This window comes from Triturus cristatus, chromosome 6 (assembly GCF_964204655.1).
Source record: "Triturus cristatus chromosome 6, aTriCri1.1, whole genome shotgun sequence".
Classification (NCBI taxonomy): domain Eukaryota; kingdom Metazoa; phylum Chordata; class Amphibia; order Caudata; family Salamandridae; genus Triturus; species Triturus cristatus.
Window position 1 is genome coordinate 327731211 of NC_140589.1, and position 13307 is coordinate 327744517.

A 13307-nucleotide genomic window follows, 5' to 3' on the forward strand; every position below is an offset into this window, starting at 1 on the left:
GGTATTCAGACTCCTAAAAAGTATTACCCATCGTCTACTGGTCAGTATAGAGGCAGAGCTCGATATAGACCAGTCCTGGAGCGAACTACACCGTGTGACGCCAAGGCCGGGGCTGAGGACGGAGCTAGCGGCGTAGCCGTGGTATGACCCAAAGACGATGCAGTGTCCGTAGCCAAAGGAGATTTTGATTCCAAGCCATTGAACTAATGCCGGAGTCGTCAAGATCGAAGCCAACGGCTGCACCAAGGCCGGATCCGTACTGTTGCCGAGGCGGGATCCAACAGCAGTGCCAAGGCCGGCTCCATATTGTCGCCAAGACGGGATCGAACGGAGGCTACGAGGACGGATCTGCGGGGGGACAGAGTCCTGATCCATAGCGGCGCAGAGGCAGGATCCACTGCGGCGCAGAGGCCGGATCCACGGTGGCAAAGCCACATTGCCGAGGTTGGAGCCATCGGCCGTGCCTAGGCCGACGACAACGGCGGTGGAGCCGAGGACGGAGCAAACAGCTGTGCTGAGGCCATAGCCAATGGACCAGATGGGGCAAGTAAACGGACAATGGCTGAGTGAAGTACCTGTACTTTGCCGGATTTGCGTACAGTCCAGAAAAATGCGGGTAGGTCGCAGGCAACAACGGAGGCCCCAAAGGAGCCGTGGGGGAGGGACCCCCCGCCCCATCCACCGAGACTCGCGAGCAGTGAGGGTAGACGAAGAGCCACGCAGCTTCTTCGAATTTAAATGACTTACCTGTCCCAAATTCTAATGAACGATAGTGTGGTCGGAGCCAGCGATACCTCGAACACCTACAGGAGCGGGATCTTGAGTGGCGCGGTACAGAGTGCCTGGCTTCCAATAACTTCCGGAAACACTCCCGCAAGTCTTCTGCGCCATGGCCCGACAATCAGGGCACGTCTCGGGTTGATGGCGTGCCCGAAGCAGAAGAGAAACACATTGTGGGGATACGTCACCGACATGGTCCGACACCATTCCTGGCCATCCATAATGCACCAAAGTTGAAATTTCTACCAAAACTAGAAAAAAGTCTTAAAACCAAAGCCATATCGGCGCAAGTCATTTGCCGTGTGGGGACCGGCCAGCGTGTATTCTATATCGCCGTGACGGGAACGCCTTGGCCCTTACCTCCAAGTGCCATGAGGAGAACAGCCCAACGACTCCATCCAATGCAGTGAGGTGAACGGCCTACAAAGTCCAGAAGCCCCTGCTCGGCCCCGAGTGGCAGCAGCATACAAGCACAACAAGTCCCATCATAATGACGCGCACGGGCAAAGTCCGGGCCAAGGGCGGGCCTGTCCTGCACCCGTCAAAGCAAGGAAGATGAAGAGCAGGGCCAGCTCAATTACATTGCTACTGTGCCATCGGAGGGACCCATGTGATTCAAATTAAGGTACTGTGCCGATTTGTGCTGCATACTATTTTTCTGAGTGACACTATGGTTTAAAGACATTCAAGTAGTGATACTTGGGACTGACTTTGCTGTGACACTGTTTTACTTGTCAAACATTATTTCCCATGCTCTTACTCCACCTTACAGCATTTAATTAGCTTATTGCTAGAGTAAGCATGGGCAAAAGTAAAGCTATGGAAGGTTTGGGGGGGCAAATGGAGCATCGAGTAGGATGGGTAAGGTTAAAAAGGCAAGGAAAACTTCCAAGCACAGCGCTAATAATTGTGTGATCGACAGAATCGAGACCCTAATAACAGAATGTGAAGGGATTCTCGTAGGTGAGTTACCTGTGGCCGCTAGCGTTGAGAGAAACCCATTATGAAGTGACCATGAGCAACCCTGTTGCACCACAATACCGCCTATGTTTCTGAAATCTTTTCTAAGACGTACTTAGTACTAGTAGCGAGACCAAACATACTGTGTTAGCACAGGTGGGAATTGCCTCCACACAGTGCAAGAATAATCAACTGGTCAGAGATCCTGTAATCGATTTAGAGACTACTGCTATTTTCAGCTTGAACCGGTTTGCGTTGTTGCCCGAGGCCCCTGATCTGCGGGAGTAGCTAGTGCAAAAATCCAAAATCATAAGCCCTACCACCATCGCAGCTTTGTCTAAGCCAGTAGGGACTGTTGCCACAGTACTTGAAGCTCTTCTGCAGATTGTTAATGAGCTTAGGCTAGAAATAGGTGCGATGAGGGTGATGATTGTGGAGTTAGTGGCAGTAGTTAAAATAATAGCTCCAAGTGGCATGTCACACCAGCTGGCTGGTAGTAACACACCTATCCCACACCTCCATAGGGCACACATGAATGCACAAAAAGAACAATCTATTGTACATCATGGCTCTCTCTCCTCTATCAAACCACTTGCTACTCAGGCCATTAATACACCTCATTGTCAACAGACAGCTCCCTCCCAAATCTCTTTGGTCACTGACCAGGAAGCACATCTGCCTCTACAATGTATTACAAAAAACGCTAGACCTTTTAAAACACCAGTAGATCCTTGTCAGCACTCTAAAGATTATTATTATTTGGAAAAACTTTTGTATGATCCCCTTGTAGAGACGCGAACAGTCTATATGGTCAGTTTTAAAAAGCTTAAATCGCGTGGTGACCACGAAAACGAAGGCTCCTTTAAAAATAAGACCATACATTTGATTCGCCATGTCAGGGGCTGTTGGTCGTTGGTACGGGATGACATAGCCAGGGCTCGGCGATGTACAATTCATAAACGTTCTCTTGACGACATTGAACTTACCTTTACAAAGCCAGATCAGGCTGCAAATTTTTGTGCACTAGAATTTCGAAGTTGCCATCCAGGCTCTTTAGACATTCTAAACAGAAGTTAACCAATACTTACTGATATTGGGGCCCAGGGCAAAGTAATTGAGCAGAGTGTCGAGGGTGGGTCTACATTAGATGGCAAAGACTGACTGAGAGCAGCCGACAGGGCTTACAGAGACCGGTCATAATAGGAAAACTGGACCTCAACACCACCCACGCTACATCCCAGTGTCACTCCACGCACTCGACAAAGGACGAAACAACTACTGCGGTCCAGCATCGCCAGCAGACACACAGGGAACCTTCAGCTGTCAGTGCTGCCGGTACTCCTTCAGCTATGCCAGGAATGCTTATCCAGCACAACACGCTCTCAAGAACACACCTTGGAAGAGCTTGCAATACTAGCTACTCAACGTCAGTGGACTGTATATACATGCCAACTAAGTATGTGACCTCCTGAACAGCAAAACCATGGATGTAGCATTCTTCACCGAAACCTGAACCAACACCACCTCGGGCCTGCAGATAGCCATCGCCATTCACAAAGGATACAAGATCTCCAGGATGGACAGCCACACCCCCACCGAGTAGTAATCGCCATCGCCCACAATTCCAACATCCACCTGAGCACACTACCCGAAGAGACGACAGACCTGATAGAACACCGGCACCTACAGATACTGGCCACCTCTACCACCCCACTCCGTGTACCTTCATTTAACAAACCCCATGTATCCACGGACCTTCCGTCAAATTAATAACGAACATCATCTCCACACACGCCATCCCATCTAACAACTACTGCCTGCTTGGAGACATAAACTTCAACCTCAAAAAAAAAGTACAACGCAAGAACACATCCCTCATGGACAACCTCCACAACATTGGACTTTGCAAGATTGTGCCTGAACCCACGCATTCACACACCCTCACCCCATCTTCATATTTAGAAACTACATTGTGTTCAGCCTCACCACCAAACTCACGTGGACAGAACAACCACCACCCACAGACACCATCACTTGCTTCCACAGAGATACTGGACCAAAAGCAACGAAGACCAGCTGACCTCCTCAAGGAGGAAATCCACAGGACCACCGTTGAAGAAGATGACCCAAACACCACCGCAAAACTATTTACAGATAGATCCCCAAAAGAGTCAACACCATAGCTCCCCTCAAGCAGAACAACAATGCACACGCCAAGAATGACAGATTGTTCAGCCCGAATTACATGAGTCGAGGCACCCTGGTTGCCGCATCGAAAAGTCATGTCTGAATTCCAAATCCACGGAGGCAGACAACTTCAAATATGACAACACCGCCCACCACCAGCTCATCATAAAAACAACAAATACTGGAATTTAAACAAAATTCCCACACACGCACCAAACAACAAAAAACGCGTCCACATCGTCACGGAATTTGACCAACACACCATCGATTTGACCGATATTGCTCCCTCACAAGATCTCTGAAACAAACCCAGCACCTTCTTACAAAACAAAACAAGAAGATCAGCAATAACTTCAACAACTTCGTCAGAAGTTGTACCAATAAACTTGTCCATAAAAATATGTGATATTTTAATCATTTTACATGTAGTGGGACCCCGGATGTGGTAGGGAGATCTCACTTCATGTTTGTAGATAATGATAAGGGAACCTAAGGAAGAAAATTCTCATTTTGGTTATCTCTGTTTTATAAAAATCTTCTATTAAGAGGTCAGTGTGAATATGACAATATGTAAACAACACAACACTGTTGCAACTATCTTCTTTTCAGTTTGAAATGACAATATTTAAGATTCAAATGCTTCTAATGTATGTGGATCCGGGGTCCGTGCTGGCGTGAATATCGCTCAGTGCCGCCAACTCCATCACACCCATGCTTCAACACACCATCAACCGCTACCTGGAGAACGCCACCTTCACTGACAAATGGAAACACGCCGAGAAAAGCCCCCTCCTGAAGAAGCCCTTGGTGGACCCCACCAAACCTTAACCACCACCGACCCATCTCCCTGATCCCGTTCCATGCAAAAGTATTTTATAAAGCAATCAAAAGCAAATTCACCACATTCATAAAAAAACACAACATTCCCGACCCGTTCAAATCCTGCTTCGGAAAAAACAACATCACAGAAATCGCCCTCCATTTAAAAAACAACAACATCTGCATCATCCGGGAATAAAGAGAAACGGTAACCCTCATCCTTCTTGGCCATCTCACAGGCCTTCGACATGTTATCCCGCAGCACCATAATACACACACTACACGACGCAAGGATAATGGACAAGTCCTATAATAGATTAATAGATCTATCCAGCAGAACACAACAAGTAAGTCTACCACCCATTCTCTCGGGCCCTACACCTACCACCTGCAGAGTCACCAACGGGTCCGAACTCAGTACAACACTCTTTAACTTATACATGTCTATACTCGCCACCATCGTCTTAGAATACGTACTCAGCATTGACTCATATGCAGACAACACCCACCTCATCCTCTCCCTATACATCAAAGCCAACGGAGCCAAACAAAAGCCAAACAAAACTTAAAATAAGGAACAAAAATGTTGCAAAATTGATGAAAAAAAGATGGCTATAAATCAACACCGACAAAACATAAGTATTCATGATAGGGCCACACCCCGAAGCATGTAACGACACATGGTGGCTCCCCACACTCACTAGCCCACCCACCCACTCTGACCGTGCATTTAAACATGGATTCATTCGACATCCCAAGATCAAACCGGACTGACACATCAACATAGTCACATGCTCCTTCTTTCCCATGCTCCGCCTCCTACTGAAGACCTTCAATTTGATCTCTATCAAGCACACAAAAACCGCAACACACACACTCGTCACCAGCAGACTAGACTACAGCAAAGCACTCTATTCCAGAATAAACAAAATCCTCACACGCAAGCTACGAAACATCCACAAAGCCGCCGCTAAACCGGTTCTCAACATACTGCAAAACAGCCACATATCACAACACCTGCACACACTCCACTGGCTCTCTATCGAGTCTATAATCACCTTGCATATCCTGACCCAAGGACACAAAGCTCTAAACAACACCAACCCAGCATACCTAAAAAGCCGTCTAAACTTTCACGCCCCACAAAGAACACTAACAGCAGAACAGCTTTCCTATGCCGTGGTTCACCGCACCAGAAAAAACAGATCAGGAGGACGCTGATTCTTCTTCATCACAGCAAGAGCATGGCACAATCTCATGCTCCATAGCACATAGGCAAACTCATTCCACATCTTTGCGAGAAACTTTAAAAACATGTCCATGATGGATTAGAACCTACACCGTCCCCTGCTTACCCACCGGCTTGAGAAGCCTTACGGGTGAGTAGTCGTGATGTAGCCAACCCCGGATTGATTGATTTCATTGTTTGGTATGCCGTCAGGAGGAGGGAGTTTAAGGAAAACAATTGATGGGAAACAGAGAGCTAACTGTATCAGCAAGGCTCCGCATCATATACATTTAATAGATAAATTGTGCATATCCTACCCAATGTAGTGGGAAACATAGCGTGCTTCTTCACGATGCCTAAATGCATGCTTTGAGAGGTGTAAAGAGTTTACTTTTATCACATGGTGTGTTCCTGCGTCATGATCTCAATATATTGTGCGTCAATTGTCGTTTAACTTAGGGAAATATTGGGCTTGCCGGACCACCTTAGTCGTCTTGACCTTGTCTTGTTGTTGAAAGTGGTGATGGATGGTTGACGTACAGATAGATTGTTTCGATATACTGTCATCTTGGTGGCCCAAAGAGACATTGCAGCAGGCGGGAAGGACTCGGCATAAAAATATATCATTAAGTCTCAAAAAAATGGTGGAGTGCTGATCCGTTAGATTGAGAATAGTATAAGAGTTAAAAGGTGAGATGATAATGATCAGAGGTTTGTGCTTGAAAGAATGAGGAAACAGAAACGACAAGGGAGAAGCTTTCGAGGGTCAATATAATTATTTAATGTTACATGGTCATAGTTGAAAAACAAGAAAAATATATTTGACTGTCTTATATGTAATAACATGAATCTGTATTAAAAGTGAATTTTTGAAAGCATGCGGCATTTTTTTTTAATTATTAAATTCTACAATGGCATTGAAACATTATTACAATAGTAAATATATTAAAACCCACATGCATGGGTGAAAACAAGTACAACATGATTTTCAAGGTTTTATAAACATTTTTAAAACTGGAAATTGCATTTTAAATAGATTAAAAGAAACCTCACCCCCGATCAGTACAGTTGTTTCTTTTTCTACAGAAACATCAATCTCCTCTGAAAGTGTTTCCATTGAATGAAATTCTTGATATTGTTGACTGGTCATGCTTGCTGGAAAACATTTTTTTTAACTTTATTAAAGGACTATAAATTAATGTTATTTATTTCCCAAAATGCACGCATTGCAAAAAAGAATGTTAAATAAGGAGTTGAAGTTTAAGTTAGTAACAACTCATTTTAGAAAAACAACCACTATTCACCAAAACAACCACAGTCCATTTTGATAACAAACATTATTCCAAAATCATTTAATTAACATACATTTTTTTCAAAAAAAATTTTGGGGAGAAAAAATGTTTCACGTTCTTTGTGTTAAATAAGTACCTTAACAACCAAGCGGGTGCACTTTATCAAGGGTGATGTTATATATTTAAAAAAATCATATCCAAATTATTCCAAATGGAGAAAAAAAAACATACCTTTCTTTGGTTCACTGCTGCCACTTGATGTATACGGCCTCAACATGTCCAGATTGTGTGTTCTACGTAGAGCAATGTTGGAAGCATTAATCAATGTAACACGCTTTCCTTTTATTTCTGAAATGGTGTATGGTCCGGTAAATTTAGGTTGTAAAACCCCTCCTTTTCTAGTACCTAGCCTGGAATTTTTCAGGAGCACTAACTGTCCTTCTGTAAAGGTGCAAGGCTTAAATTTTTGGGTTACTCTCTTTTTAAATTTTTCTTTTTGTTTTTCCTGTGCCAGCTCAATGTTCTTTTTGGTCTGGTTCTGCAACTCTGCTCTTTTTTTTTCTTTTGGTCGACAATGCCCGCATATTCAGCTTCAGTTGGTAGTATAAAGTCAATCTATTAAAAGAAATATCTAACTCAATATATAGTGCTAATCATAATCATGATGTTTAACTTTTTTTGAATAATTCTTCAATAAAATAAAAAAATGAAAATGTATAAAGAAAAACATGCATTTATAAATCGAATTAAACACTCTATTTTTAAAAAAAATGAACAAACATAATTACAAAATATGTTTGACAATCAATGTGAAATTCCACAAAAAACGGAAAGTGATAATTAATTGTTAATAGTTATCAACACTTCAACAATATCCTGCAAGTAAATCTCTGTATCACTACACAACATATTTGAAACATAAAAATTAGATATGTGTAAGAACTCAGAAAATAATAGAACATGTTAACATTTATTCTAATTCAAAACAAAAAAAAATGTCATACCAGATCATCTGCTACCTCACTCGGAAATCTGGCTCCACGGCCATACATTAGCAGAAAAGGGGACACATTTGTTGTTGAATGCGGCTTCGATCTTAACGAAAACAATGCATGGTCCAAAAACAAATCCCAATCATTTTGATGTTCGTTGACATATTTAGACAATATGCTGCAAAATTACAAAAACAATAGCGCATAGCATGATTGAAACAGACAATATATAATCAAGTGTGATATCTTTTTAGTCAAATAAATTAGTTACAATTATGTAATGTATTCTTTAATATTGAAAATCACTTTTAAAAAATGTTATTCAGCACAGTGGTCATAATTAAGATGCTGGTGGGACTATTGTTCCACTGGCACAATAGAGGAAGTGTGACGAAGTGACACTGACCCGCAGTACTGCTGCCCTCATTCTGATGCATACGACTGTGACAGAAATGGCGAAGACTGTTATCTATTGTGCTTCATGCTGAAGCACACAGCGCAATAGAAAAAATAAAACTTAAAAACATTCCTGCACCTAGTGCGAAACATGGTGCAGGGATGTTGGTGCCCCAGGCCACATTGTGGGCAGACAGGGGGTAAAGGGGCCATGCTATGGACTACCATAGCAGCGGTTTGACAGCCATTTCCTGTGGTGAGAAAATCTCTGAAAGGACAAGCAGAAAGGAATTTTGCAATTCTAATGGCGATTTTCTAGGGATTACCGACCAAGCAATGGTAGGATTGGCTTAATAACTATTATTTTGCATGCTTAATTTTAACGCACAATTATTATTTTTTTTTTAAATAAATTATTTGTCAGAAGCACCCAAATCTTGAGAATATTCACAACATTAAAATGAATTTTTAAAAAAATAAAGTTACCGGTTAAATTAATTTAAAATTAAAGATTCTTAAATAACATTACCTTTTAATGTTAGCATTAGTACGCTCATCTAAACCATTTGTCTGTGGGTGATATGCTGCACTCACAGAACGTTGTATTTCTAATAGTTTAGATAACTCAAAATTAACCTGAAAAATAAAAACATATATATTTTATTTAACGAGGTTAAAATTGACAATAGAAATTATCAAGAAAGTGAGAAGAATGTAATTATATAGTGGACAAAACTCTTAAACACATCTAAAAGCACAATACATAAAATAAGGGAAGATAAATAATACCTATCAAATAAAGAAAGCCTTTTACTATACAAGGTTCAAAATCAAACATTAAACTTCAGCATAACATGATATTGCATATTTTGAGTTGTTTATTTTAAAGTCTATTTTGTTCCTAAATATCAAAAACTAGCAAATTAGAGTTAAAATGTCACAGTTTAAAAAAGAAAAAAGGATAAAAAAAATACATGACTTTCATCACATGGAAATAAATTTGTTCCGCACTGATGAGTGTTTAGCAATTGGTAGGGACCTGATCCCTAACTGAATAAGAAATGAATATGACACAAAGGGTGCAACCATGCACTGAATTAAACTGTGCATACCAATTTTTACGTTAGAAATGTAATTAAATCACACAGACTCCCGGTTACATACGTTAGCGACTACCTTGGGATGGGCCGATTCCTGGCGTGCACTACATCCAACAACACAGGGATACACCTACATCTCCGCGGTTCACCCCACTATTTCTAGACTGGACTACATCTTCATTGCACATACCTATCTCCACAGGGTGTCCCAGGCGGCGATCCTGCCCAGAGGCCTCTCGGACCATTCGCCGACACAGGTGCATCTGCGCCTGCTGACTCGTAGGACGCCGTATAGATGGCGTATGTCGCCATGGCTCCTTAGGGACGCAGAATACAGTGACGCACTAGGCCAAGCAGTCACAGACTACATACAGCATAACGCGGGTACTGCGCCTTCACTAGCGATTCTCTGGGAAGCCATGAAGCCCGTGCTCCGGGGTGTCGATATTAGTTTTCGAACGCACGCCAAGGCGGCCTGGCGGTCAGATATAGTGGAACTAGAGGTCAGACAGACGCAGCTGCAGACGCAGCTCCTCCGGACTTCGGATCCCAACACTCAGCGGAATCTGCTACATGTCCAGCGCCAGCTAGGCACGCTGCTGACTGATAATGCTAAGGAGGCGTGGCTCGCCACCCAGCACCGGATATATCAATGGGGCGATAAGTCAAGCCAGATGCTACACCGGCTGTGCCAGTCCCGGGATGCCCAAACACAGGTCCCGTTCCTCCGCGCAGGCGATGGTCGAATCCACACCTCCCCAGAGGCAGTAGCGCAGACATTCGCTGCCTTCTACCGGGATTTATATGCGAAGCGGGAGCCCCTCGACGAGGCACTCATAGATGAGTTCCTCTGCGATATTCCCCCCACGCGTTTGACGGATGCCCAGAGGGATGCACTTGATGAGCCCATCACGCTGGACGAGCTCAGCACCGCGATGACAAACATGCGCCCGGGTCGGGCCCCCGGCCCCAACGGCTTTCCGGGAGACTTCTTTAGGCCCCATGTGGCGGCACTGGGCCCGCACCTTCTTGCGGCTCTGGAAGACGCAGTTGACCACAACATACTTCCCCTCGACTGGCGACACGCCGAGATCGTAGTTTTTCTGAAACCTGGCAGGCCTCCGGAAGACCCAGGCTCATTAAACGTTGAGCCGAAACTGCTAGGGAAGGTCCTGGCGGATCGGCTGCGGACCTGCATATCCACCTTGGTCCACCCCGATCAATCCGGGTTCATGCCTCATAGGTCGACCAGACACAATACACGCAGGCTTCATAATGTTATCGCCGAGGCCAGGCAACTGGAACGGCCCTCAGCCCTGATCCAAGCTGATATAGATAAAGCCTTCGACTCCCTCAGCTGGACCTACTTGTTCAAGCTGCTCGGGGCGGTGAACCCGGGGCCCCGCTTCCTGACGTATACGAGATTGCTATATACGGACATCTTGGCGTCGGTCCCGGTGGCAGGCGCCTGCTCCCCTTCTTTCCCGATAAAACGGGGAACGCGGCAGGGATGCCCGCTGTCCCCCTTGCTGTTCGCGTTGGCGATCGAGCCGCTGGCGGCATGGACCCGCTCAGATCCGGTCATTCGGGGTATGGACTGGCCCTCGGGCCACTCCGACCGCATCGCGTTATATGCAGACGATGCTATCTTCTTCGTAACGGACTTTTGGGCCTCCGGGCCCAGGGTGCTCCAGATACTGCGGGTGTTCAGCGAGACTTCGGGCCTATTGGCCAACCCAGCTAAGTCTTCTCTATTCCCACTGTATGGAGACCAGAGAAACCAGGCTTGGGCCTCCCAGTTGGTACTGGCCCCAGATCACATCAAATACCTGGGAGTGGAGGTCACACGTACACTGGATCTCTCTTGGACCCTAAACATTCCCTTGCTGACTCAGGTCCGCAATGAAACTACGGTGTGGTCACACCTTCCACTCTCCCTATATGGCCGATCCGCCATCTTTAAGATGGTGACACTGCCGCGTCTCTTGTACCGTCTTCAACATTACCCATTCCAGGTGCCCCAGGCGTGGTTCCGTCAGATTAATGCACTATTGAATGGATTCTTATGGCACGGCGGGCTGGTGAGGGTCGCCCTGGCGACGTGTGTGCAATCCACTTACTGCGGGGGAATAGCAGTGGCGGACGTTCAGGCGTATTACAGGGCCGCGCATCTCCTAGTTATCAACGAATGGTGGTACTCATCCCCCACGGATACGGCCTATGCGTTGGACCGGGCCGCGTTGGCAGGGACGCCCCTGTTGCATCTCCTCTACAGCGGCTCATCGTTAGGTCAGTTGCCCCAGGCATGTTCCACGGTGGTCCGGATCTGGCGGCAATCGGTCAACTCCATCGGATGGCGAGGCAGGCTTACACGGGCCACCCCACTGTGGCAGGGTACCCTGCTCAAGGAGACGGCACAATTGGAGGGTTTTCGCTATTGGGACACAATTGGGATTTCCACGCTGGGGGACGTAATGAGGGGGGTGTCGCTCAATCCTTCCAGATGTTGCAGGCTGAGTTTGAGCTGCATAAATCCCAGTTTCACAGATACCTACAATTGAGACATGCTCTTACGCCTAGCATCCAACATCTGGACACTCTGCCAGAGTTCCATCCGCTAGAAGGCAAACTCTTGATGGGGGACCTCGGGGATCACAAAATCCGTAAAATTTATCAGACATTAACAACATACACGAAAACCACCCTAGCTAACACCAAGGAGGCGTGGCAGAAAGATATCCCCACACTCACAGAGGACGACTGGGCTGAGGCTATAGCAAGTCCGCGATATGCGGCGGTGGCCACCAAATACCGTTTTATACAATTCAAGTACCTACACAGGGCATATTACACCCAGCACAGCCTCTGGCGTATGAACTTAATTGAGTCCCCCACATGTCTCTGATGCGGCGACAGCGACGGCACCTTCATACACACGGTGTGTGACTGTGGTCGGTTGCGCCCGTTCTGGGCTGAGGTCCTGTCGTGCTTGGGGGGGTGCTGGGCTGGGAGCTACCCCTCGATCCCCAGTTAACACTATTACACAGTACTGAGGAGATAGGGGGCAATATCTATAAGCGGCACCTCCTGTTTCTGGGTTTGACGCTGGCCAAGCGAGATATTGCCCAGCACTGGAAGTCATCTACCCCGCCTGGAGGAAGGCATTGGATCGCTGCATGTCCGCAGAAGAGGCAGTATTCTTGGCAAGGGGCTGTCCGCACAAGCATAGTAAAGTATGGAAGAGATGGGCACGATATCGAGGCATCGTATTATCCATACGTATGGGCGCAGAGACATTGGACCCGATAGAAAGACTGATCAGAGCCCCGGTAGTCACTCATCCGAGGCCCCAAGAACTTTGAGCTGCAGGAGGGTAAACAGAATATGGAACAGAAACTGATGGGAAATGTTAAATGTACATGCTGGGCAGTGGGTTGGTGTGATGTGGGGGAGGGGTCGTGGGTCTGATGTTCCGCAGACCAGGGGGGGGACGAACAGGGATACCAATTCTCACTCTTCCGATATCCGTTTTGGTACCATGTATGGGGACGAG

General features: G+C 45.8%; 1 protein-coding gene across 1 annotated transcript in view; it reads right to left on the reverse strand.

Annotated features, from left to right (window-relative positions):
- Nucleotides 1–9999, reverse strand: part of LOC146816831 (putative sentrin-specific protease 8) — an 87008-nt gene extending 77009 nt beyond the window's left edge. The window contains exon 1 of the mRNA XM_085609579.1: nucleotides 9945–9999. Coding sequence (XP_085465705.1) covers nucleotides 9945–9999 — 55 coding nt within the window. The remainder of the gene's footprint in view (nucleotides 1–9944) is intronic.
- Nucleotides 10000–13307: the final 3308 nt, after the last annotated feature.